The sequence below is a fragment of the Patiria miniata genome, unplaced genomic scaffold (assembly GCF_015706575.1).
Source record: "Patiria miniata isolate m_02_andy unplaced genomic scaffold, ASM1570657v1 HiC_scaffold_5, whole genome shotgun sequence".
NCBI classification, from domain to species: Eukaryota; Metazoa; Echinodermata; class Asteroidea; order Valvatida; family Asterinidae; genus Patiria; species Patiria miniata.
The window spans coordinates 8,940,947-8,966,872 of NW_024037072.1; the positions used below are offsets into that span (position 1 = coordinate 8,940,947).

The 25,926-nt window shown below is 40.9% G+C and overlaps 2 protein-coding genes across 5 annotated transcripts in view; one reads left to right on the plus strand and one right to left on the minus strand.

The window, feature by feature from the left end:
• Positions 1–1,026: 1,026 nt before the first annotated feature.
• On the plus strand, positions 1,027–18,106 carry LOC119740631 (arrestin domain-containing protein 3-like). Its single transcript, XM_038215998.1, has 7 exons — positions 1,027–1,196; positions 3,720–3,860; positions 4,245–4,492; positions 13,986–14,168; positions 14,377–14,565; positions 15,627–15,858; positions 18,033–18,106. The coding sequence occupies exons 1-7, from the start codon at positions 1,064–1,066 to the stop codon at positions 18,104–18,106; spliced, it is 1,200 nt and encodes a 399-aa protein (XP_038071926.1). The 5' UTR covers positions 1,027–1,063.
• Positions 18,107–19,171: 1,065 nt separating this feature from the next.
• Positions 19,172–25,926, minus strand: part of LOC119741551 (peptidyl-prolyl cis-trans isomerase FKBP8-like) — a 28,358-nt gene continuing 21,603 nt past the window's right edge. For all 4 annotated transcript variants that reach the window (XM_038217349.1, XM_038217351.1, XM_038217348.1 and 1 more), the window contains one exon: positions 19,172–23,297. In XM_038217349.1, the coding sequence (XP_038073277.1) occupies positions 23,205–23,297 (93 nt within the window). In that variant the 3' untranslated portion in view covers positions 19,172–23,204. The remainder of the gene's footprint in view (positions 23,298–25,926) is intronic.

The window sequence follows — 25,926 nt, forward strand, 5'->3', positions numbered from 1 at the left end:
AATTTAAATAAATATCTGGGAAGATTGGGCTGTAAGAGTGCCTGTCTTCACAATGAAATCCTAACAAATGTAATGTATTTCAAAAAAAAAAAATACCCCTTCGCCGTTTTTTTTTTTAAATTAGAGGATCCGCTCCCTCCCTGCCATAAAAAGAAAGAAATGAAACAACACCGAATTAATTACGGTACTTATTATTTTTGGCACTCTTAAGATCTTCGCTGTTTCAACCCAATCAATACATCGATCCTCCTAAACTTCAGATAAAACCTACAAGTGAAAAGAAACCAAACTTCTCAATGCTTTATTGGGTGTCACAGTCGAGAAAATAAACCCTTTCCAGACTTCAAAAAATCTGAGGTAACTTTATAGCCATAATTCTCAGTGAATAGTTGGAATTTTGATTGTGATGCTCGAGTGGGTGCTTTGTGTCAGGATCCGTATGTGCCGGATTATAGAAATGCGGTTCCTTTTTTTTAATTAGTCAATCGCTTGACAACAGCAACAGCAACGCCGGGCGCCATCATTTCAGAGCTATAACAGTGCCACCCTCATCGTGTTGTCTACGACCTCCTTTGCTATTAAGGGAGAAGCTATTGTACAGACAGTCAGTTCCATCTTGTAATTTCGTACTGTCTTTCATTTTCTCAGTAAAAGTGTCATAACCCGGTGCCTCATTAAAAAAAAGAAAACGTGCGATAAATTATTATTGGATTGTGTTTTCTTAAGATCGTCTCCACAAAGTGTTTTTCTCTTTTTTAATTCATTGATAAAGTGACTTTAATTCGGATTAAAATGTTCGCGATACAATAATTGTCACAGTTTGTTCACCAGAGATTGACCCGGTGCGATGGTAATATCCATTCAGTAGCCGTGATTGCTCCGAACTCATTCAACCTTTGGAATTAGCGCCAATATTTTTTGTTATCAGACTCGAAACACCATGCCAATTAAAGGTCAGGTCAGGCCGCACAAAAGTCTAACAACTGCACGTCGCCTCCAGAACACTGTAATCATGATAAACAGTACATAACCGTTACGCAGGTTGGAAAAGTTGTTCCAAAACATGGGAATCTTGAGACAAATACATATCGTTTTTGAGGATGATGTTGCTGAATTTTCTCACGGTGGCGTCATCAAGGGGGCGGTTGTTCTGGATGTGGACGGGGACAGAGACTTGGGCTTGCAGAGAGTTAAAGGTAACTGCGGGTTCGTGCCAGTTTTGTGACCTCATGGAAGTGACTTTGAATCATTTGTGTACTCATAGTAATCCTAAATGTCGAATCCAGGGGCTCTAGCGTCTGGATGAAATGAAGATGTAGTTTTTGGATTTAAACAAAAAAGTACATGGACAACAGCGTGGATAATAGCAGAATAGCTGTGTTCTATACTCGACGGGGCAAAACAGGAATTGACGCTCGATTAAAGAAAGTCACATTATATTTGTCTTCAGTTAAAGATCAATTTCTCTAGTGTTCTTCGTTGTAACAATATCACAAAGGTACATGTAAAGTTCAAGGAATCTGCACGAGATGCACGGCGGAAGCACATGGTGGAATGTGCCTAAATCGAAGCGAATTTTTAGAACAAGAGGAATCAACCACCATCCCGTTTTTTTCATGGACAAAGTTAGGTTGCCAGCTTAGCATTTTATTGTAAATAAACGTTTGCGGTGGTCGCCTTGCGTATATCCCCACTGCTTCATGTTCTTCATGGTACAATATGACTGATAGTACTATATGCTGTAGTATTTTGTACCCTCCATCTTCAATGAATCCTAGCGGCGAGCCGGCGATGTCTGGTCACAAACCCTTCTGAGATTCTGAGATTCAAAAGCTATCTGACGCATCTGATGTGGATTAAATTTCTTTTCCCGGGAGGTGAAAGCAAAAAATATCCTCCCAGAAGCCACAAATCTAAAACTATGTTTGACAATCATACTTTTTCACGACAAATCTCATATACGCCCAATTTCACCCAACCCATACCATCCATTTATTTTGCAGCACCCTAACAATGTTCATCTTTTCGATCGCCGCTCAAGTGCCACATCATACAGCCATAATGGTTGCGAAGGCGAAGCGTGGCCGGTTATCAAGCAAAGCTAATTCGATTACGTACTTAGACGCTATAACAGAGCAGTGAAATTCATGCACCCCCCCAAAAAATGGCCTTTTGAACGTTATGTTTCTAAGAATATTATGCCCAGTATGATTGAAATGTTAAATTATAACTTCCCCAAATATATGTATTGATCACACTTTCTAGGAATCTACTCAAGTTGTAATTTCACGAGTAGCTGAACACATATATCATCTAAGTATATCCCAAATTTCAGCTCAATCTGTTGTTGCAAACGCTAGTGTTACACCTTGAACCATCGCGATGGAAAATTTCGACGAGGATTTTTCCTGACCAAACCACGTGCATGGTTTCAGCAAAGATTCTATAGCTGCGCCATAGGCGCTATGGTTGCAGACCAGTAAATCGGTCCGAAATTGCCCACGCCGGCCAAAATTAATCACGATTTGCATGCCCTCAAAATCTTCAGTATTTGAGCATGCTGTGGGCCATGAACTTGAGGGTTTGTAAAAAATATGGGTGGAAGCCATGCAGTTGAGCTTGTAGTTCCGTTAAATTTGGATGAAATTGGGGCCCTTAAAGCGCTCTATTTTGGAATGGAGTGCAGGCATCGTTTTTCAAAATGGCGATGGCCTTCAGGACTATTTTCAGGGGTGATCATCTTCGGATGGAAATTTCTCCTAAAAGTCATCAGTTGACCCCCCGAAATTGAAAAGATGACGAAATAAGCATTAATTTGATTTCGCTCGTACCCCCGCCCTGCAAACAGGGCGCTGGTAAGGGCTGATGAGCTTCACAGAATCTTGTGAAGGAAGTATAGATTGACCTTCGCATGCAGCTAGGCGCGCGCTACGCATGATGGGCACCGGAAGCTAGTTTGTGTGACGCGTTCTACGTCACAGGTCGCGCAAAATCTATCCAATGAGAGCTCAAATGACGTCAGCCTTTACCAGCATCCTGTTTGCAGGGTAGGGGGTACGAGCGAATATAGTTTGATGTGTTTCTCGAACACCTTGGAGAGTTGTGAGTATTTTTCCCGAATTTCTGAAGTGGGAGCATTTACCATTGGGGTATATGGAAGTTTATTTCAATACTGGTCTGCAACCTATAATTTCAAAATGGCTCCCTTCCATCGTTCGTTGTCAAATGTGTGCGCATGCGCTTCATATTCCACGACAGTGGTTTTTCAGGGGGGGGGGGGGCGGGGGGGGCAGCGTTTCAAGAGGGGTCACCAATGGCGGTTCCGCAACAAATGCGCCCAAAATCTGAATGGGGCCGATGGACTGTCGTCCGATCACAGCAATTTCGAGCGAACGGGGGGGGGGGGGGGGAGGGGTCAATGTGGGGTTGGAAGGAGCAAAAACTCAATTAACTCCCGTTGGGGACGCCCTACAGCAAGGTTGCCGCAGACAGAGTGCTTGTTTTCAGGCCAGAAATCGCAGTCAGAGATTTTTTTCTCGCAACTTTATGATGAAATATGAGTCATCCGTCCACCTCGTCTTCGTCCCCCCCCCCTCCTCCCCCCCCTTATTTTGGATTTTGGAGGGGGGGGGGACCCTCTCACTCCCTCCGCGACGCCCATGACCCCACAGCCACCCCGCCCGACAAGATGTTAACATTTCAGTGCATTCTTTCCGCAGGAGTGTGGATCCAGTTTAAGGGCGTGGCTAAAATCGAATGGACGAATACGAGCTACAACCGCACTTCTGGCACGACAGAATCCGACTTTCACACACAGCGAGAGGACTATCTCAAAAAGACTATTGTGTTATTTGGAACAGGTACAGGCCAGTAGTTTATCTCATTTCCCGAATACTTAATATACCCAATATAATGGTCAAATTCTCCTTCTGCTGACGTTAAAATTGTGTGGCCATAGGACACTCATAATAGGCCAATTAAAGGACGACTTATCAGTTTTGCAGTTAAGGTTTGCTAAGTTGCATGCGACTACCGATATGAGACGGAATGTCAAGGCATATAAGCAGGGAAACTTGGCTTTGTGCATACAGTGAGCAGACAGTCATTAACAAAATTATACATTTTTATAAACAAAGAAACACTGTCTGTAATTTGATTTTTGAGCTGGATGCGAGTTGATCCGTGACATTTCGTGAACGGGACAGAACATTCGCAATAGGCCTTTTCGTTCTGTTTTATTCCAGGGCGGTTCGACCGCGACATCGACAACCTAAGCATTCCTCCGGGTCGGACCAGCCACCCCTTCGCCTTGCCCGTCCCAAGCGAGCCCCTGTTACCACAATCTTTCCAGGGCATCTATGGGTACATACGGTACACCGCTACGGCTACAGTGTCGGTCAAGAGGATGCGCGTAAACACGGAGACAAAAACGACCAGGCCGTTCATCATGACGGGGCCCAAAGTGGATCTTAACATCATTCCCAGCATAGAGGTAATAATAAGGCCAAAAAAAAAAAAATCGGTCTCTGGCCAGACCAAAGTTCCGGAATTGACGCGGGGACGCGGCTTTTTTTTTTTTTTGGCCTTTTTTTTTTTCTTCAAGCTTGGATTGTACAGACAAGGTGGGGTACTATTTTGCTACTTGGTGTCCTCATGTACATTGGTGTCCTCCATAATTTGCCTTGGTGCTCTCGATCATTTGCCTTGGTGCAATTTCCCATTCCTTGGTGCTCTTTGGTAAACAAAATTGAGGAGGTGCGGCAATAGAGGGCGCTGTTGGAGCTACCGCGGAACATTTTGGGAAAAAAAAAGATTGACATACATGATTAAAATCGACGCGCGCGCTGACCAGAGACCGACTTTTTTTTTGGGGGGGGGCCCTAATAATGGGTATTTATAAAGCGCACGCGCTACATCATTATTACCCCCTGCTCATTGGGCCCATGAAACATTCCAAATACATGTACCATCTCAGCTCCATGAAGAGTATACGGCTCGATGCTGCCTGTCAGGCGCAAGGAAGCTTATTCAATCACAATAACCATCTCTGCCCTCACATGTACCCATTTACTCCTGTGTGGAGAGAAGCGATGAGTGACTGAGCCTTGCCCAAGGGCACATCCACCTTGACCCCAGGCTGGACTTTAACCCACAACCTGCAACACGAGGCCACAGCACTCCACAGCACTCCGGGTTCGCCTTCGCATGTACAGCTCGATTTTTGCTGTGTATTTTTTTATGACTCGGGAACACTTTAATAACAAGCAGGGTTGGCTGATTTAAATCACGCTGATTTAAATCACTGATTCAAATCGCTATTTAAATCGAACTATTTTTTTTTACAAAAAGTCACTGATTTAAATCACGTTTTGTAAAAATCTTACATTTGGCCAACTTAATGGATTGAGGGTCATTGAGGGTCATTTTAATCAATTAAAGCATCTGATTCCACCTTATTACAGAGTGTAAGATGTTGTTAACACATTCAAACACCCCTACATGTACTTCATCAGTATCGACTCAACTTGCATGTAGGTTTTGCATAATTACCCAAGATCATTGTTTAGATTAAAGTGAAGATCTGAGTTTAAAGGGAAGATACAACATTTGCAAACATCTCAAAACGAAATGATCAAATTATCCCAAAATTCCTTACTGGATTGTTTTTAGGGAATGACAGTCTAAAGCATCTGTAAAATCGTGGCTCCTGGTGTGCTAACATTTTCAAGACAAATCGTATTTTTCCATCGCTTGTCGGCCGACTAGCGTTGGAGAAAACTGGCTTTTTTCAAAAACTGCTTGCAAACTCTTTGCTGCAAAAAAATTGCAAAAACTATTTGCAATTGACGCGTGAAGGGGTACAAGCCTGCTAGACTGATTCTCTGACCTTACAATTCCCCCAAAATCTATAAATTCTCCGTTTCATCTTAAGTGGGGTCAGGGAACCAGATTACAAGAAAATATTTTCTTGGTTTTTCCAGCATCTACAAGCCCAAAACGTGAAACAAGTCATTTTAACAATATTTGCTATAACATACTAATCCTCCAAATCCATTTATTTTTTAAATTGAAGCAAAAGCAAATGTTGTACATTCTCTTGAATTTTAACGACAGCACGCTCACTTTTGCTTTAATAATTCCTTGATCTGTTTACGTACAGTAATATTGTGAATCGACTGTGCTGGCGTAGGATTTACCTGAACCATCCAAAAGGTGTTTTTAAGTCCCAATTGATAGTCTTATTCCTGTTTCTTCATAAAAATGAAGATTGAGATTTATATATTTATAAGGCTTGATTTCTGTTCTCCACTTTGTAGGAAGGACCATCAATCAAACACTTAAGTTTCATAAGGATCAGTGCTGTCATTTTGAAATTAGATGCATTTTAATGAAATAAACATGCCCATGGAGAACTTTACTCATTTTTTGTATAGGCTACCATGTACACATACCATAAATCACGTTTTTCATTCATATCCTCACACAACATATCTCAGCTGTATCAATCGAGTCATAAAGTGTCTTCAGTATTAATAATGTACCATTGAACCAATGAGGTAGATTACATGTGTATGAAATTAAGTGATTTGTTTAAATCACTGATTCAATACATTTTTCTCCAAAGAATTTATCAATTTATTGAGTTTTGTGGATGATGGGTATTATAGGAACCTGTAAACTCCTTAGTGATGGGTGTAAGGGTGCATCACTATGGGGAGATTTATTCACATTTTTCGACATATCACTATTTTGAAAGTTATAAAATTAAAATAAATCTGACTGAAATTAAACAAAATCTCATTGAAATCAACTGGATAAATCCGATTTTAAAAATCGCCAACTCTGATTACGAGCCTGCTTAGAGGAAATAGCGAATTGCATCTAGGCAGACATCGGTCAATGGAAGTACACGTCACAGGGCATTTTTTGCCATTAGGCCTTCACCTGTTTTGCAGAAAAATTAGACAGACATCAATTTTTTACTTGGCCCTGAGTGTTGTGTAGTACCGTTCCACGAAGAGAGCCATCTTGACTAAAATAGTGGACCTTATCTACCCACGACGTTTTCCAGCAAAGCGAAGTTTCACAAAGAAGGCGAACAATTACTAGCTCTATCAGTTTGGCGTAGGGTTATACAAGAGGACGGTGATGACGAATTCTGCCTGTTTTCTTCGGGTCCGTCATATGCCTTGATTGCTGTCTGCAAGGAAGACGGAAAATAAAACTCCAATCTCGGCCATCGGCGGAGTCACTCACTGCCGCGCCAGGAGGGTCAGGTGACCAGTCTCCGTGCCAAGGGTCATGTCCCGACCAGGCAAAAGATGGAGCAATTAGTGGATCTATATCTACGACAGGAATGCGGTCAATTACATCTGACTTGCATGCCAAGCTGGACAAAGTAATCATGAACCATTCAGGGAATCCCTATCCAGGCTGGTGACAATGACTTCTGGAAAGTAAGCAGAAAGTGATGGAAGATTCAGCCATGTGGTTGCGATCAAGCCGATATCTAAAGGTTATGTATACGTAGGCCTAATACTTTACTTTGAATGAAACAACATTCACGCAGACATGTGGATGTTCGCGGGCAAAATCTTTGAAAATGGGTTTCTCCCGATTGGAAGACCGTATCTTTATGCAACTTTAAGGGTTTGCTTCCCTTATAATGATGCAACTATGTGCTAAAAATCGTTTCGATAATACATTGTAGTATGTTCAGTATTGCTCGTTGAAATTAGAAAAATAGACCTGGCTACGTCCATTTTTAAAAGTTGTAACACGTACTCCAGTGTTTGAAATATTTGTCAATCTTTTCAAGCCTCATCACGAATATTAATAAGGTTCCTATACATTATAGTGTACAGTAAAACTCTGAGGAATAGCCTCCTTCACGAGTTATTAATTAATAAATGTCACCCTTTTTGCCGGTTTCCATTGGTCGATACCGAAAGCCACGCGAAGTCACTCCGAGTGACGCTAGTGAATATGCTAATAATTATGCGCTTCGTCATTGTTGCCCCAAAATATGCCAACCTGAAAAACAATGAACGTGACGTAATTTGGTCGGCAAAAGAACCTTGTCGAAATTTACCTTCGAGATAGTTCAAGGTTTATCACAAGCGTTTGCAGAGAATTAGGCGAACATCTTGAATGAACAGTGTCAGAATATGTTTACCAAGGAGCCTCCCAAACTTGGTGCTAGCCCGTACGAACAGATTGGTCAGCTCATCATCACCAAAGAGGGAGTTGAAAAGCTCCTCAGCCAGCTTAAGCCCAACAAAGCACCATGTCCAGACGGAATTCCACCTTGGTTTCTGAAACTTGGAGCTAAGCAGCCAGTACCACAAGATTGGAAGGAAGCAAATATTGCATCAATATTCAAGAAGGGAGCCGTACTTGTGCAGCAAACTACCGTCCTGTTTCACTCACTTCAGTGGTTTGCAAGGCTTTGGAGCAAATTGTACACAGCCATGCGATGAAACGTTTGGAGAACCAGCATATTTTATCCGATTTTCAACATGGATTCCGGGCTAAAAAAAGTCAACGGAAACGCAACTCATCCTTACAATTCATGACATTAGCATGGAACTCAACAAGAACAACTTGGTTGACGTCGCATGCAGTGCTTGATTTTACCATGCAAGGTCTTCGACAAAGTCTTGCACCGTCATCTTATCTCCAAACTTCAATATTATGGATTAAGTGGGGAGATCTCAACATGGGTTCAGGATTTCCTGACGGGGCGTACCTAACAAGTCGTAAATAATGGGCATATGCATACATCACTCCCGGCCAGCATCACTCCCGGCCAGCAGCCGTTACATCTGGTGTACCACAGGGCACTGTCACTGGTCCACTTTTGTTTTTATTATACATCAACGACCTGCCAAACAACATCACCTCCCACACCAGGTTTTTTGCAGATGACTGCTTGCTTTACGCCCCAATTCCTACCAGTACCAGCGGGGACACCAGCATTTTGCAGAATGACCTGAAACTCCTAGAAAACTGGCAAGACACTTGCACTGCAAAAACTGTAGTGTTAATTTAACACCATTCAGTATCTATATAGAACAACACCAGTAAAATTTAACACCAGAAGGTCCGATAAAGATACCAACAGTGTAAATTTAAAACTGCAGTTTTTGCAGTGTGAACTTTAATCCAAGCAAGTTCTGTACCATGACCGTATAGGCAAGAGAAACCCACCTCAGCATGAGTACAAGTTTTGCAATCAAGTTTTGGACAGCGTCTCCTCTCAAAAATACATTGGTGTTCATATATCTAATAGCCTCATCTGGAACATTCATGTTCAAGAGTCAATGCAAATGCATCCACGGCTCAGCACCAGCATACCTCCGTGAACTTATTCAAGTTATTATTATTATTATTTATTCGGCCAACAAATGAACAAAAGTACAATTACAAGGCAAATATAAATCAGAAAGTAAACAAAAAATAGAAATTGAAAAGTATGACCAGACAAGACTAAAGACTGATGCGAGTAGGAATGGGTTGGAGGGGGGGGGGGGGGGGGGGGAGGGAAGGGAGGGTGGACAGTTTGACAGGGGAGAGGAGATAGAGGGACGGAAAACAAGAACAAAATAACATTTCAAACCGGCCAGGGTAAACAAAAGTGTACTTAAACACTGTAGCCCTAAGGCCTGCCTACCCAAGCTCGAAATGTCTACACAGAAAATAAATAGAATACAATGCAAATAAAAATATATAAATGAAAAGAAAATGAACGAAGAAAAAACAAACAAACAAACAAACATACACCCCCAACAAACCCCCCAAATAACAAACCAAAACAACCCAACAAACAAACACTCCCTAAAACATACAAATGAAATGCTGCTGAAAAACAAGCACACAAGCGGAACTAGAGATTTACACATAAATATACATACCAAGTGAGCACTATAGAAAAGTTATCCGAGATCTTGGAAGTGATCAGACAGACTTCTTTTGAATGAACTTAAAGAGTCAAGTATAACCGAGTCTTTAATATGAGATGGAAGGTTGCTCCAGATGCGTGGAAATGAATGAGTGATGGAGTTCTTGAGGGCAAGAGTTCTGGCATACTGGTGGTTGAATATCACATGATCTAGGTGGCGAGTGTTTACTGTCATATTATTACAAACAGAACGGCAGTCAATAAGTCCATACAGACACTTCACTACATATGTGATGGACTGCTTGGCTCGTCTGTTCTCCAAAGACATCCAGTTCAGGGCTTGAAGTCTGTCCTCGTATGTTACGGTTCCCCTGGCAACCTTCAGACACATCCTGCTGGCCCGCCCCTGGACTCGTTCCAATTTACAGATGGGTCATTCTATAAATTTGGGGTCCACTTTTTTCCCGTCCCTGTTACATCTGACATCTATGATTGTATAATTCTGATGCACTCCTTCATGCAGTCATCCTCCAAGAGTGATTATGAATAGCAAACTACCTACCCAACAAATAAACAATCATTTGAAGTCATTCTTAATGATGCTTGAATGGCAAATTACAAAGTACCAAGGTAACAGGGACGGGAAAAATGTCACACTTTGGACCCCAAATTTATAGAATGACCCAGATGTCAGCGGCAGTGTAAGGGGACCAGGCAGGCACTCCGTATTCAAGCACCGGTAGTACGAGGGATTTATAAAGAGATGAAAGGGCCTGTGTTGAAGTTCCTCCTGCTACTTGCCAGATGAACCCTAGTGTCCTATTGGCTTTGGAAACGACTGCATTGATGTGATTAGACCAGGTCAGAGTGTTGTTGAGGGTGAGTCCAAGGTATTTGTAGGTTGAAGTGATGCTTACAGGAGTGTCGTTGAGGATATAAGTGGGGGGGGGGGGATCAATTTGTTTCTTTGCTCGCGACATGTGGAGAACCTTAGTTTTCCTTAGGTTGAGCTGCATGCCGTTCATTTCACTCCATCGGCCAAGTTCAGTGAGGTCTGTTTGAAGGGCATGCTCGTCATCAGGTGACTGGATGGGTTGGTAAATAAGTGTGTCGTCGGCAAACAGCAGGAATTTTGTTGACAGGTTGTGGGAAATGTCAGTGATGAACTGGTTAAAAAGCAAAGGGCCAAGGACGCTTCCTTGTGGGACTCCAGATGTGACAGGTGCCCAGTCTGAAAAGCAACCACGATACATGACACGTTGCTTTCGGCCAATCAAGAAGGATTTGATCCATGCCCAGGTTTGTCCACTGATGTTGTAATTGCTTGCAAGTTTTTTTTAGCAGGATGTCGTGCGGCATGACATCAAAGGCCTTGCTGAAGTCAAGAAAAATGATGTCAATGCGAGGAGGTCGTGGTCTATCGAGTATGGTCGCCCAGTCATGAATTGCATTGGTAAGTTGAGTGACACAGGATCGTTGTGCAGTGAAGCCATGCTGCTTGGTGTTGCCAAGGCAAAGTGAAGAAATGTGATCGTTGATGTGTTCAGCCACTGCCTTTTCCAAGACTTTGCAAATGACTGAGGTTAATGCAACAGGACGGTAGTTTTCGATATCAGTGCGTTTACCAGCCTTGAACACTGGTGAAATCTGCGAAAGTTTCCAGTCCAAAGGGAGAGTTCCAGTTGCAAGTGAAGAGTTCATGATTCGTAGCAGTGGAGGGGAAAGAGTAGATGCTGTTTTTCGTAGTAAATTGGTGAAATTCCATCATATCCCGGAGCTTTGTGGGGGGTGAGATTGAGCAGAGTTTTCTGCAGCCATCCGAGGCGTATCAAAAATGGGGGAAGTTCAGGTATGGGAAGAGAACAAGGGGGTGGAGACTGCGGAGGCGGTGTAGGCGGTGAGTGGACTGAGGTGAAGAATTGGTTGAAGGCATGGCTGATGTCGGCAGGACTATTGATGAGCTTGTCACCTGACTGGAAGGCAGGGGGGCATTGAGATTTTTTTCTGATCCCTCACAAAGCACCAAAACCTGCGCTTGTTATCTGCTACCGTGAATAGGTTATTGACGTGTTGCCAGTATGCAGATTTTGACATGTTTTTAACCTTGTTGCGGATTTGTTTGTAGTATACCAACCACAACGCACCCTCCGTTCTAGCTCAACATTGCTGCTCAGTACACCGGTCACTCGCACTAAGACTTATGGACATCGTTCCTTCATGCATGCATCACCATCGCTTTGGAACTCTCTCCCACACCATATTAGAACTGTCAATGCCGAAAATGAATTTAAAACACTCCTTAAAACTTACCCGTTCCATTAATTGCTTTTACTTGTTGTTTCCTGTGAAGCGCATCGAGACCTTGGTGTGATGCGCTATATAAAAACTGTGTAATTATTATTATTTTTATTATTATTATTATTATTATGCAAGAAAGCTCAAAGAGTGCAGAAATTATCCTCACGAATTTGTGGAGCTGTAACAGTGAAGTGAAAGCAACTGCTTATTAGTGAGACCACTCTTATATAGAATATGCTTCATCCGCATGGGACCCCTCAACAAAGCAGAACGTTAACTCACTTGAAAGAGTTCAACGTCAAGCAGCTATTTTTGCACAGGAAATTACCAAAGGGATACGGGAACTGTTACTAAACTCCTGGATGACTTGGGATGGGACACACTACAGAACAGAAGAAATCAACAGAAATTATATATGCTTTAAGCCTACGAGATAAAAAATGGGTTGGTCGACATTCCACTTCACAACTATGTTCAGCCTAATACCAGAGATACAAGGGGAAACAACCAAACTTCATTCAAGTCAGTCACAAAGCCAGGGCCTTCCACGATTCATTCTTCGTGTCAACTGTTAAACACTGGAACTGCGCAACTCTAGCTGAATTCAAGGGACATATCAGTAATATCCACTAGTAGTCTATTTCCACACGCAGTGCGCGAGTTAGCGTTGATGTATCCGGCAGGATATTTTGCTGACTTAACCAATGGAGATGGAGATGGAGATGCAACGACAGATTAAGCTAAAATTCCGAATATACTAGATGACGCGAGTGATCAATTATTCGTGAAATAACAACTTGAGGAGATTCCTAGAAATTGAGATAAATACATAGATTTGGGGACGTTTTCGAACCGTTTTCTTCCCGACTTGAAGCCTGAGCTTTACCAGTAACTAGTTTTGAAGTTTCGGCATCAATGACGGCGATTTTTTTCAATGACATGACGTTTAAAATTTCTTCTTCCGTTATAATTTAACATCTTTGTCGCCTCAAAATCCATCGAAGATAATATAATCAAAAGTAAGAACACGATGGATGGGATGTCAGAGTTGGGTGCCAAGATAAGATACTCAGAAAGATACTCTGAACTAATAAACTTAGGTTTGGTGGCATTCCTGAGTCCCAATCTGAAAGCACAGAGTTCCCGTACGAGAAAGTATAACAACTGATTATCCTTATTATTATGGCAGCCAAGTTTGTTAACGCCGTAAGTCAGCAAAGATTTATATTTGTATAATCAGTGAAGGTAGCGACAAAAAGTACTAACATAAATGCTGAAATATTACTGACTGAATGTTTTACGTAGTTCAGATTTGAATGAGGTTAGAGAAGTCCTGGTTCTCTCCTGTACATGCAAATTATTCCATATGATTGTTCAGCCGAGCTTGAGGCATAACATTAATTGTTTTCGCAAAAGGAATCTTCAGTGGATTGTCTCGTTTCACGAATCTGAGTAAGTGTTGTAAACAGTATTATTATAGATTTTTATTCGTATTACTATGTCGTTGTCCTTGTAATTGTAATTATTCTTTGTTAATTTCATACAGTGATGTCTCTATATCCACTCGTCAAGCTCATGCTTTTTGGAGACGTCTGTGCTGATAATATTCACTCATTTGTTTTTAAATAATTACATTTCTATAACTTACTATAACATTTCAAGTTCCTTGCGCAACCCATACGCCAGATATTATAGTATTAAAATAAACTGGGAGCCTGAGGGAAAAGTCACATGTAAACAATAACATTTGATAACTGTAACGAACACGATTGTTGATGTCTTACAGACACCAGTAAAGACCAGAATCTCTCAGAGCGACTGCTGCGGCTGCGGAACCATGGTAGAGAGAGTCATCACCATCGGCCTGCCCAAGCGTGGTTACGTCACCAATGACGTCATATACGTCGTCGGGAAGATCGACAACCGGGACGGCGAAGAAGAAATATTTTTCGATGCAACTCTAGTCCAGGTATTGCATTACCGAATCATTCATACCGCAAGTGATATTTCAAACGTCAAGAGAATGTTCGCGTTATTTCTGCTTTTTCGTGTTTAGACCCGAGCTTTATTGAATGCCCTGTGTATCATGAGCAGGAAGAGCAAAATTATTTTGATTTTACCACACCCATATCAATAGACTTCTTGCACCGACACGCCCTCTTTTCCCTCCAACACAGAGAATCATTTTCACGTGCGGAAAGCACACGCGCACCAAGGAATACTCCCTTTGCAGGGCCAGTAAATCAGTCACATGTCTCAGGGGCTGGGTGACAGATTTCAAGGTGGGCCCCTTGCATCTGGCCACATCGGGCCCGCCCTCCGGTGTGCCTGGGTGTGATCTGATCGATGTCGAGTACTATGTTAAGGTATGTATAGGGATACACATAGATATCAAGTTCTTCTGATATCAATTTCTCACCGCAAAAGCGCTAGTACGGCAGACTGGTGAAGGGATTGTAACTTTGATGATACTACAAGTCAATGGCATTTGGCACACATTGAAAATATGTCACGAGAAAGATATTTGTCTATAGGGCCATCGTAGATTTGTTCTTTGAAAAAAATATATATGTTGAATGGCAAGTAATGGCAGTCATTTTGAACATCTTGAAAATTGCTGGTTATTCTACAAATCTGCGATGGCCATATAGTCAAATATCTTTCTTAAGACATATTCTGACTGTGTGCTAAATGTCATGCTTACAAGTCATTAAAGGCAAAATCAGCCCTACTATAGTTATGAGTATACTATCCGCTAATATTTCCTGTGAGGTGACCCCAACCGGGCGCGCTAACCTCGGATTAAGGTATAAAATTATGCACATTTTATGCAACCCACGAGAAACGACGCGTAGGTTTCTGATTAGTCGACAGTTGTCGGCTACCGACGTCTCGATAGTATTCGTTCTCCATCGTGTCCGATGTAAACCACGGAGGTTTTTCGTCTTTTCTCGGGAACGGTAAGCCATTAGGTTGGTTTTCTTTGAACCAGATGTTTGAAATAGGATAAGTAAACGATCCAAAACATGAAATTTTCGGGGATTTTAGGACCTATAGTGGCCCTTTAATGGTGGTCACGATGTGGAGGTCTCGCATAATTAATGCCGAGTAAACATGAATATCATAACGTATTCAATGGACTAATCTACACCCAGAAAGAATTAAGACATCTCAAATTATATATTATTATTAACATATTATTAACATATGATTCTGGAATCCGAGATGAAGCCAAAAAACAGAACGATTTTGGAAAATAACAAGTTTTACAACGTGATTTGATCGGTAAAAGCGTTTACTATACTCAGATCGACTCAACTGAGTCTTGATGACTGCCTGATCAAGGCCGATGTAAAGACGTGAAGCATCTCATAGAATATATGAAATATTTTTGTTGTAAAGGAACACGCCCCGTACCCTTTTTCAGTGCAGTGGCTGTAAATTCACGAAGACGTTTCCGGTGATTGTTGGCACCGTACCTATCCGAGGTGCTACCCCGGCACGTCCCACGGCCGATTCCTTTGTACCTGTACCTGCTGACACTGTGGCACTGCACGGTACTAGAGCGGTCCATGCACCGATCACCACAGACGGTTCGTCCAAGGAGTCCTCGGACGAATCGGAACCAGACGAAACGAAAAGGCTTTTCAGAGCTTCACGTGAGTTGCCCATTTTATTACTCAAATTTAACATTTTAGTTCTCTATTTTTATTAAACTTTGTCTAATGTTAGACTTGACTACAATTAAAAACAATAATTAGTAAAGGGCAGAACTCAATTCTAATGTTTGCATATATACTACGAAAACCCCCAACAACCCCAACAACAACAACAACAACAACAACCCAAACAACAACAACAACAACAACAACAATAATAATATAGGAGTCTTATATAGCGCAAATGTTCCTACATGCATTTAAGGATGCTCCTTGATTCTTGACAATTGATTAAGATGTACACATTGGTTATATTAGCTTGAAGCCTTTAATATGAAATATTTGAATGACGGATCACTATTAAAACACTTTGAGCAGTACAAAAATGTATCGAATATTAATCCCCCATACTTTTACATGTTGCTTAAAAAGGGGGGGGGGAGGGCGAAAAGCCTGTTACCTTTAATATTTTCTTTACATTGTATTGTAAAACTATAGTTAACGAACACAGAATTTGTGTTTTCTACCACCAAAATGACGATTTGGGCATCGTTTGAATCAAGGTGCTTCCATAAATCGCCTAGAATTTAAGCCACGCCCACCAAATGAGTGACAGTAAAAGTGGTTTAACGTTAAAATGTTTTTATTTCATATGCTACGCTTATTTGAAAGCATATAGACCTAAAGAGCACCGATTGCAGCACAATACAGTTTTTTTCTGGATTTTGTGCGCCCCTTTTCAAATAAAGCTCATCCCCACAGTGGGCAAATTCCAAAGTGGATCCCTCTCGTAAACATTATTATGTTAAGCCCATTTCAAGTTCAAACAGGCCTGTCAATGTTTATGGTTTTGCCACGAAAATGCACAATATTTGTCACAATCGGATCAAACCACTCGTATACACCACCCCTTTTCACATTAAGGCCACGCCCACAAATTGGGCGGAAAATATGACTTTAAAATGCTAGAATGTTTAATGTCATGTCCAAATTGATTTCAAGGCATGGAAAAAGAAGGAAAATGAATGTTTAATACACTTCTTTTGAGTTTTTATTCCTTTCACCCCCTTTAAAAAAACTCAGCCCGCCCCCAAATCGGCAGGTTTCGAGGTGGGTCCACCTCTTAAAATGATTCTCAGACCGTTTTTGGATCTGCACGCCGTATTTCATGCTCTTATCACAAACTTGGGCACGGTTTGGGCAAAAATAATGGGCCTAAGGAGCTCCACGATTGGGCAGGACATATACGTGTACATATTTTGTATACAGTATATACATTTGTATATAGATATATAGATACAATCTTTACTCATTCTTAGGCCAAAAAAAAAAGTCTCCGGTTTCTGGTATGGAGCTTGCCCAAAAAGTGGTGCGGCGACGCGGCTTTTTTTTTTTTACCTGATTTTTTTGCTTCAAATGTCGGCTGATGACTGCAAATGGTGCCCGACTAAACTTAGTGCAAATATATGGGAGTCCAGAGAGGCCACATAAAGCTTATTCTCGAACATAACCCAATCTAAAAACACGTTAAAATTGTGCAGCAGCAGGAATCCAGTCAAACCAGTAAGTCTGGCGGTTTTGAGACATCATCTTACATTGAAAAAACTTTTTCATTTTGCATGGCTACGGCGACGCGCGCGCATACCAGAAACTGGAGACCTTTTTTTTTGGCCTGAAGTAACTTTATCCGACTTTTTTCCGTTCTTAAGTAGCATTTTTGGTATCAGGGGGTCAATCTCAACACTTAAGTCCAAAAACGGCGCTTGTGCGCGAAATGTTAATTAAACTCGAAATTTTGGAAACTTGACAATGGTCCCCTGGCCCCCATCCGACCTAGGCAACTTAAGAATGGCCATTTCGGAACTACCCCCCGACAGACAATCGATTTGTATCACCAGACCGTTTGTGCTCAAATTGTTAATTAAACTTAACCTAGCTCCCGGTCTAATATGTCTATTATTAAAGAAAGGTAAATAAAGTTTATGAGAAATATGAGACCCATTATGTAGCACCTTATAATGGTTTACAAGATGCTGCGGCGCACATTGCAGCCACTGCCAGAAACACCGGGGCAAACCCCTGAATTGGTAGAACCCACTGCTATTGAAAACCATCAATAAGGAAGATTTAATACAAAAGTCAACATTTTGCGTCGTCTGTTTTTCTCTCCTCAGCTCCAGACTATGACTTTGACAGCTTATCTCCACCGAACTACCATCAAGTCATGAAAACCTTTCAGAGTCACTGAGAAGAAACCAACAATCGGATATTTCTCCACAAAAACAAAGACTATTTCCAGACCATATTCTGTGTGCCAAACTGAGAAAATTGCAATTAAATTCGAAGGTCTTTTTTAAAGCGGGAGCCGGGGGGGGGGGGGGGGGGGGGTCAGCCTAGCTGGAAAGTTAACCAATTTTCATGTATGCAGCAATGTTCCACATGCATACCAATGCAAAGAAATGGACGTCTGCCGGGCACACTGTGGTGGGTGTGGTCAGGAGGGCCATGAGAAAGGGGCCCCAAATTGAGCTAGATCAGCTGGTGAGTTAACCCAGTGAAACCTACTGGAAAATGTTGGGCCTAGTCTCAGGTATCATGAATGGCCACTGCCAGACATTTTCAGCGGTGGGAGGTGCCCGCCAGACATGAAAAACCTGTATAGGAGGGGGCGTGGCCATAACCCCCTCCGTTTCCTTTTCGCTGATAGAGCAGCAACGCATTTATATAGAAAAATGTAAAACCAGTTTCTATAAGTGCCCTGACTCTTGTAGAATACAAAAATATAACTTACAAGTAATTTAAGATCGGACTAATTAACTTAACATTTTCCATTAGGTTTCATAGGGTTAACTCACCAGCTGATCTAGCTCAATTTTGTGGCCCCTTTCTCATGGCCCTCCTGACCAAACCCACCACAGTGTGCCCGGCAGACGTCCATTTCCGTACATTGTTATGCATGTGGATCATTGCTATATGCATGAAAATTGGTTAACTTTCCAGCTAAGCTGACCCCCCCCCCGGCTCCCGGTCTATTTAGCAATGTGCTTATCAACATAAACTGCCATAGTTGTTGTTACCGTTGTTTATATACATGTTCATCTCGTCATACTATTCTTATCTGAAACCTTAATGTTTAATTATTTGATTTCTAATTCTTGTAGTTTTTGAAGGGGAAAAGGAGTTTGCGGTTTGCGTTTTGAACCGAGTGGAACATTCTTAAATACATGTTTTCACAGAAAGACATTCATTCTGATAAAATCCCATGTATGAGGTTATAAAACACACAAGAAAGAAACATGATTGAGCAAAAAGAAATAATGATCACAAATACATATTTATTTAGTACTCCACAATTCATTAGAAATGCAATGCAGTTAAACAAACCTGTCCAAAAGACTGCTTTTCAGTCATTTCATTCCACATTTTTCAAGAAAGAACCCATATCTATTAAAATGCATTTCCATAATTTCTATTGCACATTTTCTTTCATCCAACTCAAACTTAATTCGGCTGTGTTTTTAATGAAACGAGCTAAATCAAAAGGTTTGCAGTGTTGCTAGGGTAAAATCAATGCAAAAAAGGCACTAAATGTTGCTTAAGAATAAACTGAATAAACTGACCTAACGCTAACAGGAAGTTAACACGCATACAAGAAGTAAACAACACAACAGTTAAAAATGCACGACTTAAAATTACAAAACGTGTCAACTTAAGGCACAAGTGCTGCAGTGTTGTAATTATACACAAAACCATTAACGTCGACATGGCGGCTTCAGACATAGCACACATTCCTTCAGAATTGCATCTACCATTTGCTAAAAAGTATCATTTCGATATCTTATTTTTAATTCAAGGAACTGGAGCAAAAAGTCCTATTTCCAGATTTTGACACCTGTCATGCCTGTGTCTGATGATGAACTGTGGTCCATCCAAAGGAAGATATTTTGTTAATTTTTTTTTATACCTGCATGTATCCCTTTTTTAATTTGATTTTGGCCAGTCAGCCAGATATGCTAATTGGAGGGGGGGGGGGGGGGGGTTCAGCTCGATAGTCCGAAGGTTCGATAGCCCGAAGGTTCATTATTCCGAAAGTTTGACAGTCTGAAAACACACATCTCCTATACCCGGGGCTCATTAGTCAGGAAATGAAATAAGGTTCGGTCATCCGAACATTTGATGCGATACTCCCCCAGTTCATTCGTCAGAAAGTTAGATAATCCATTCATAAAAAACCTCGGAGAATCGAACCTTCGGACTATCGAGCGGTAACCATGTAATACCCTCAACATAAAGTGCATGGGCAGATGCTCATTTTATATCTGAGCATTATATATTGTTTTGAGTTTGCTCAGCAGATATGAAGGCTTTTTGGCGGGTGAAGTAGAGCAAACGTTTTCTTTTTAGTTTAAGAGTTAAAACACAACTCCAGTTTATCAAGACATACAAGCAATTTTTGTTTGCATTGAAGAAATATGTGCATCAATTTGTGGAAAGTACAGTAATTACAGTAATACAAAAAGTACATCAAAAATACTTTAAAAGCACAAACACCACAGTCACCGAAAAGCCATAAAACGTATCTGCCTCTGCTTAGACTGTCAAGCAAAACATTAATATTACAATAAACCATAGTGACAAAGTAAGGTGTTTTTTCTATGCAACAAAAAAACAAACAAAATCTCTGGAATCACGAACTGTACTTCAAAACAGTCACAAAACGTCCTTCATAATTTGCCCAGGTCATTTTTTGAAAAGATCGCAAGACAACCTAATTCCTGTACAATATGTATAAGCTGGTTTATGTGAATGTAATCACAGTTCACTTAGAAAACATTTCAAGACAGATTGTTTTCAATAAGAAATGCACCTTCAGTGTGATAATAAAAAACAGCCTCAACTAAAAGCAATTGGTCCATACATGTAAGGTTCAATCCTCGTCAGGCATAAGGTTTTAGTATAGGTTTTCCTGACCAATTTCCTGAAATGTCCATTCACTTCTGAAAATCAGTCATTAATTGTCGTCTGAATTTGAATACACGTCTTGAATCCCATTTCAATTCAACGAAAGTTCAATTGTTTTTGTAGTCCGTGCATTCAGTTTAGAGAAACAGACGGCCAATTACGTTACCTGTGCATTCATTTACGCAAGCATATCTTTTCTAAATTGATTTCAGGTACATCTAATTTGATTGACGGTTAATGAAAAAGAAACCCATAATTGTATCTGATGCCGATGACATTAAGCTAAACGTGAAATAGAATGATGAATGTTTGAAATAGCCCTCTAAAAGCGAAAAAGAAGTCTTGTAAACGAATCCGAATGGACATACATGTAAACGAAAGGTGCTGCTCAATCATTTAATTGATTAAACTGAAATGGAATTGAATGCTCTGGTAGCGAAAATGAAACGCGTGTTCGGAGCGACTCTCAAATTCAGTCGAAAATGAAGGACCTATTTTCAGAAGTAAATGAACATTTTAGGAAATTGGCCGGGAAAACCTATATGTCTTTCAGGATTTTTTTGTGGGGTATTGTCGCAAACTAGCTGGATGTCCCATTCCTCCAAATCTAAACAACACATTTTACAAGGTGGTGCAAAAAGAACGAAACACAATTTTCACCTACTTGTTGAGCATATTTCAAACTTTCAATTTAATGGTATTAAAATATGGATCTTTAAAAATAAGTGACAAACATAATTATGATTGCAAATGCATATTTTGTCTCTGAGATATGGTAGTTAAAACATTTCATGTGCCAAACTTGTTTGTCCACGGACGGCTTTATTCCATCTGCTTGACTGAGCTCCAGAGCTTGATTTAAAGACAAAAAACTCTACACTAGACTTACACATGGACAACACTGCTTTTGCTGACAAACACTATTCTTGCGATTTTTTTAAATGTGTTTTCACCAACTATGTTTGAAGAGCTATACTTCACTACATTATATAAGAAAACAGTTCAAATAAGTAAAATAGGTTAGAAATTCCTGTCAAAAGTGGGTTTCCTTCTTTTTGCACCAACCTGTAAATTGAGACACATTTTTTGTAATTGTATATCTTTATCAACATGTCCAGAGAGTGTTTTATAGAGAGCCTACATATTCCTCAAAAAAGTTGCATAAAATCTTTAAGCCTTCAAGGATTTTGGTCTAACTGAAGTTGCTGATAATGACAAGGAATTACCATCAACTAAAATTGGAATTTTATAAAAGTGGGTATTTACATGTACACGTACAGGGTGAGTAAAACAAAACGAAACCCAAAAGCTACTTTTAAAATCTAGGATATGAAAGCCCAATTCATTAGCTTTCTTTTAGTACAAGAATCATTCAAATCACTCATGTACTTTTCAAGTTACGGAATTATAAACCCAACCACGGATCACAAGAAGGCAAGTGTTCATTCAGCAAAACGAAAACATATCACATAGGGATGTGCATCTCATTTGCATTTCAACTATCTTGAAGATGTGTGCGTTTGTTCAACAGGGATATGTGTGATGAGTAGACAACTTGTACATTAATGTTATGAATACACACCTCAATGTTGGCCATCTTGAAGGTGTGTGCGTTTGTTCAACAGTGATATGTGTGATGAGTAGACAACTTGTACATTAATGTTGATGAATACACACCTCAATGTTGGCCATCTTGAAGGTATGTGCATTTATTCAACAGGGATATGTGTGATGAGTAGACAACTTGTACATTAATGTTGATGAATACACACCTCGATGTTGGCCATCTTGAAGGTGTGTGTGCTTGTTCAACAGGGATACGTGTGATGAGTAGACAACTTGTACATTAATGTTGATGAATACACACCTCAATGTTGGCCATCTTGAAGGTGTGTGTGTTTGTTCAACAGGGATATGTGTGATGAGTAGACAACTTGTACATCATTGTTGATGAATACACACCTCAATGTTGGCCATCTTGAAGGTGTGTGCATTTTTTCAACAGGGATATGTGTGATGAGTAGACAACTTGTACATCATTGTTGATGAATACACACCTCAATGTTGGCCATCTTGCAGGTGTGTGTGCTTGTTCAACAGGGATATGTGTGATGAGTAGACAACTTGTACATTAATGTTGATGAATACACACCTCAATGTTGGCCATCTTGAAGGTGTGTGTGCTTGTTCAACAGGGATATGTGTGATGAGTAGACAACTTATACATCATTGTTGATGAATACACACCTCAATGTTGGCCACTGAATCCAATAGATCAATATCTGAAGGGTTGAAGATATCAGCCAGTTTCTCTTTGTTCTACTTGCATCACCGGAAACAAGAAGGGGCTCATGATTTGCAGAATATTGGCGATGGGTATTCCATTAGCTCTCTGACTTGAATCGTTGAGTTGACAGTGCAGCAGCGATGGCTAAAATGACAACACCAATGGTCAGGGCTAGGAACAACCACTTGTTCTGTGAAATGTGAGGAGACAAAAATCCCAAATAATTTACATAAAGTGTTTATCAGCCATGGCTCTTGTGGTCTCTGGTCTGTTAATTCTTTCAGTAAAAAACAATTTTCATAGCACATGGAGACCAATGACACTTATAAAGCCCAAGGACCATTTTAGGCTGCTATAATGAACATATATGTAGAACTTTACCAACTGCTAAGAAAAGACAGTATTTCAGAAGCAAAAACAATATACCAGCTACAAATTCTTGGGAAGTCTAAAGATCAATCCAAGCAATCTATATATACAAGTCAATGTACTCTCAAGAAGGGCCCCATTCAATTTCACAATACTTGTGACAGGTATTGTTCAGATAATCCATCACTGGACAGCTGCTTTGTACAATAACTTGCACAATGCTTTTGCTGTTGATTGCAGTGGCTTAACTGGCACTCCCTAACCCATATGCGTAACTATTTGTTACATGTATCTTCGTTTGTTTTCAAGGTCTTACACGGCGTCAGAATCCATTAGAAACAACACTTTCATCAACCTGATTCCCGAGGATGTGGGAAACTATTCCACCACACATCCGGGATGCTGCTGTAAGCTGTCCCCTTCTGACATTTCTCTGCCAACTTAAAGACATCTGCTTAAAATCCTGACTAATTTTGTTTTACTTTTAACCTGCCCATATTGACCCAGGAGCAGGCAATTATGGAAATTTGATCCGTCCTCTCCCTGTTCGTGTCTTGTGTTTTCTTCCAGTTTTCCTGTCTTACTATGTGAACGATAACATGCTTCCGAGCAACAGTAATTTAGTATACTTTTGTTGTCCCTGACCCGCATAGTATTTTGTATGTTTTTACTTAGTTTTTTCCGATGTCCTTCCACTGATTGACTTCTCATACTTGCATGCTCTCCTCATACACTCAGCAATCATAATTTCTGAAGTTCACTGTGCTCGACTAGTTGCCCTGCTGTCATCGTCTTTACTGTAATAGCTTTTTGGTCTGTATTTGTTTTGCTATTTTTGTATTTCTAGTTTTTGGGTATGTCCTGTGCATGTATATATATATATATATTTTTTTTTTCTGTTCTTGTTTTTGTGCTGTTGAGGTCGAAAAAATACAAATAATCATAATACTGTGCTCAAAATAGTCTTGACTAATTCAGCGAAAAATTACTAAAAACCTTCTTTTTTTTTAAGGTGGAACCACGCATACTGCAAGCGTTCTAAAAGACAAGGCGCGCACACATTTTGGTAACGCCACATTAGTAAAGGATCCTGAACGCAGTGCCTACATACTACCTGAGTGCGACTCGTGCGAGCCTGGTGCCACCTCAGAAATTGGCTGTCGCTGAATTTATAGTCTACAGGTTGTAACTTGCTCCATACCGATTCTTGCTTAGCAATAATTACTGGCTAACCAAAATTGTCTGCTTAGCAGCTCCATGAAATTGGCCCCGTTTTTAGTTTATGGCTCTTGTTGCTATATGCAAGAGCCTAACAGGTGTACAGACAGGGCATGTGTCGTATGGCACGAACTACATGTTATCAAATAAAAGGAGTTCCAAGATGGCAGCTCGCTATGAACGAGTCTTACTCTATCAGTGTCTATGGATTGCGGTGAGTCCGTTCCAGTTATTTCCCTAACATATAACATGGTGGCAGCGCTGGGTTTCTAATATACCCGCGGACATTTAGGGCATAGTATTCTAACGTCACTTGACTTTTTGGACACGTAACAAGGGCATTTTTACGTCGGAAATTCACCGCACGAGTGACGGTTCAGAACAATGGCACAAACTCCACAACAGGGGGCGCACTCTCGCGCACCGCTGATCGGTCGCCTCGACAAATATGATGAGGTGGAAGATATCCGTAACTATGTTGAGCGGCTGAACTTGTATTTTCAAGCAAATGACATTGCTCAGGAGAAAAAGACAGCTGTTCTGTTAAGTGCAGTCGGTCCAACTGTGTATAAAACAGCTAAAAGTCTTGCAGAGCCAACCCTAGTAACTGAGAAAACATACACAGAACTGTGTGAGTTGTTGATCGCCCACTATGGACCCAAACGCCTGGTTGTGTCAGAGCGTTTTCGCTTCTACAAAAGGGATCAACAGCCATCAGAGACCATTGCACAGTATGCCATGACACTTCAAAACTTGGCCAGTACATGTAAATTTGGCCAGTTTCTCGACGACGCATTGCGAGACAGGCTTGTGTGTGGTCTGACCAGCAACAATATCCAGAAACATCTTCTCACCAAAGATGGTCTCACCTTCAAAGCAGCCGTGGACTTGGCCAAAACCCTTGAAACAGCTGTCAAGGACTTGCGTGAATTTAAGAACAGCCCTAATGCAGACACAGTATCAGTTCACGCACTACACCGAAACGCCAAGCAACCGTACAAGCAACCGTACAAGCCATCGTTCAAACAGCCACCCCCACAGACACGTGCCAAACCTCAACAAGGCGGGAAGAGATGCAGTAGATGTGGCAGAGATCCAAGCCACCAATCCTGCCCAGCAAGTGGACAAAAGTGTAACTACTGCCAGAAACTTGGTCACTTCTCGGTAGTGTGTCGCGCTAAACCGAAGAAGTTGCATACAGTACAGCACGATCCAACTGACAGCGATGATGG

Coding starts and splice junctions, on each gene's coding strand:
- LOC119740631 (XM_038215998.1), top strand. CDS start 1,064: ATGGGAATCTTGAGACAAATACATATCGTTTTTGAGGATGATGTTGCT. Junction 1,197..3,719: donor GGGCTTGCAGAGAGTTAAAG/GTAACTGCGGGT, acceptor TTCTTTCCGCAG/GAGTGTGGATCCAGTTTAAG. Junction 14,169..14,376: donor TCGATGCAACTCTAGTCCAG/GTATTGCATTAC, acceptor CCTCCAACACAG/AGAATCATTTTCACGTGCGG.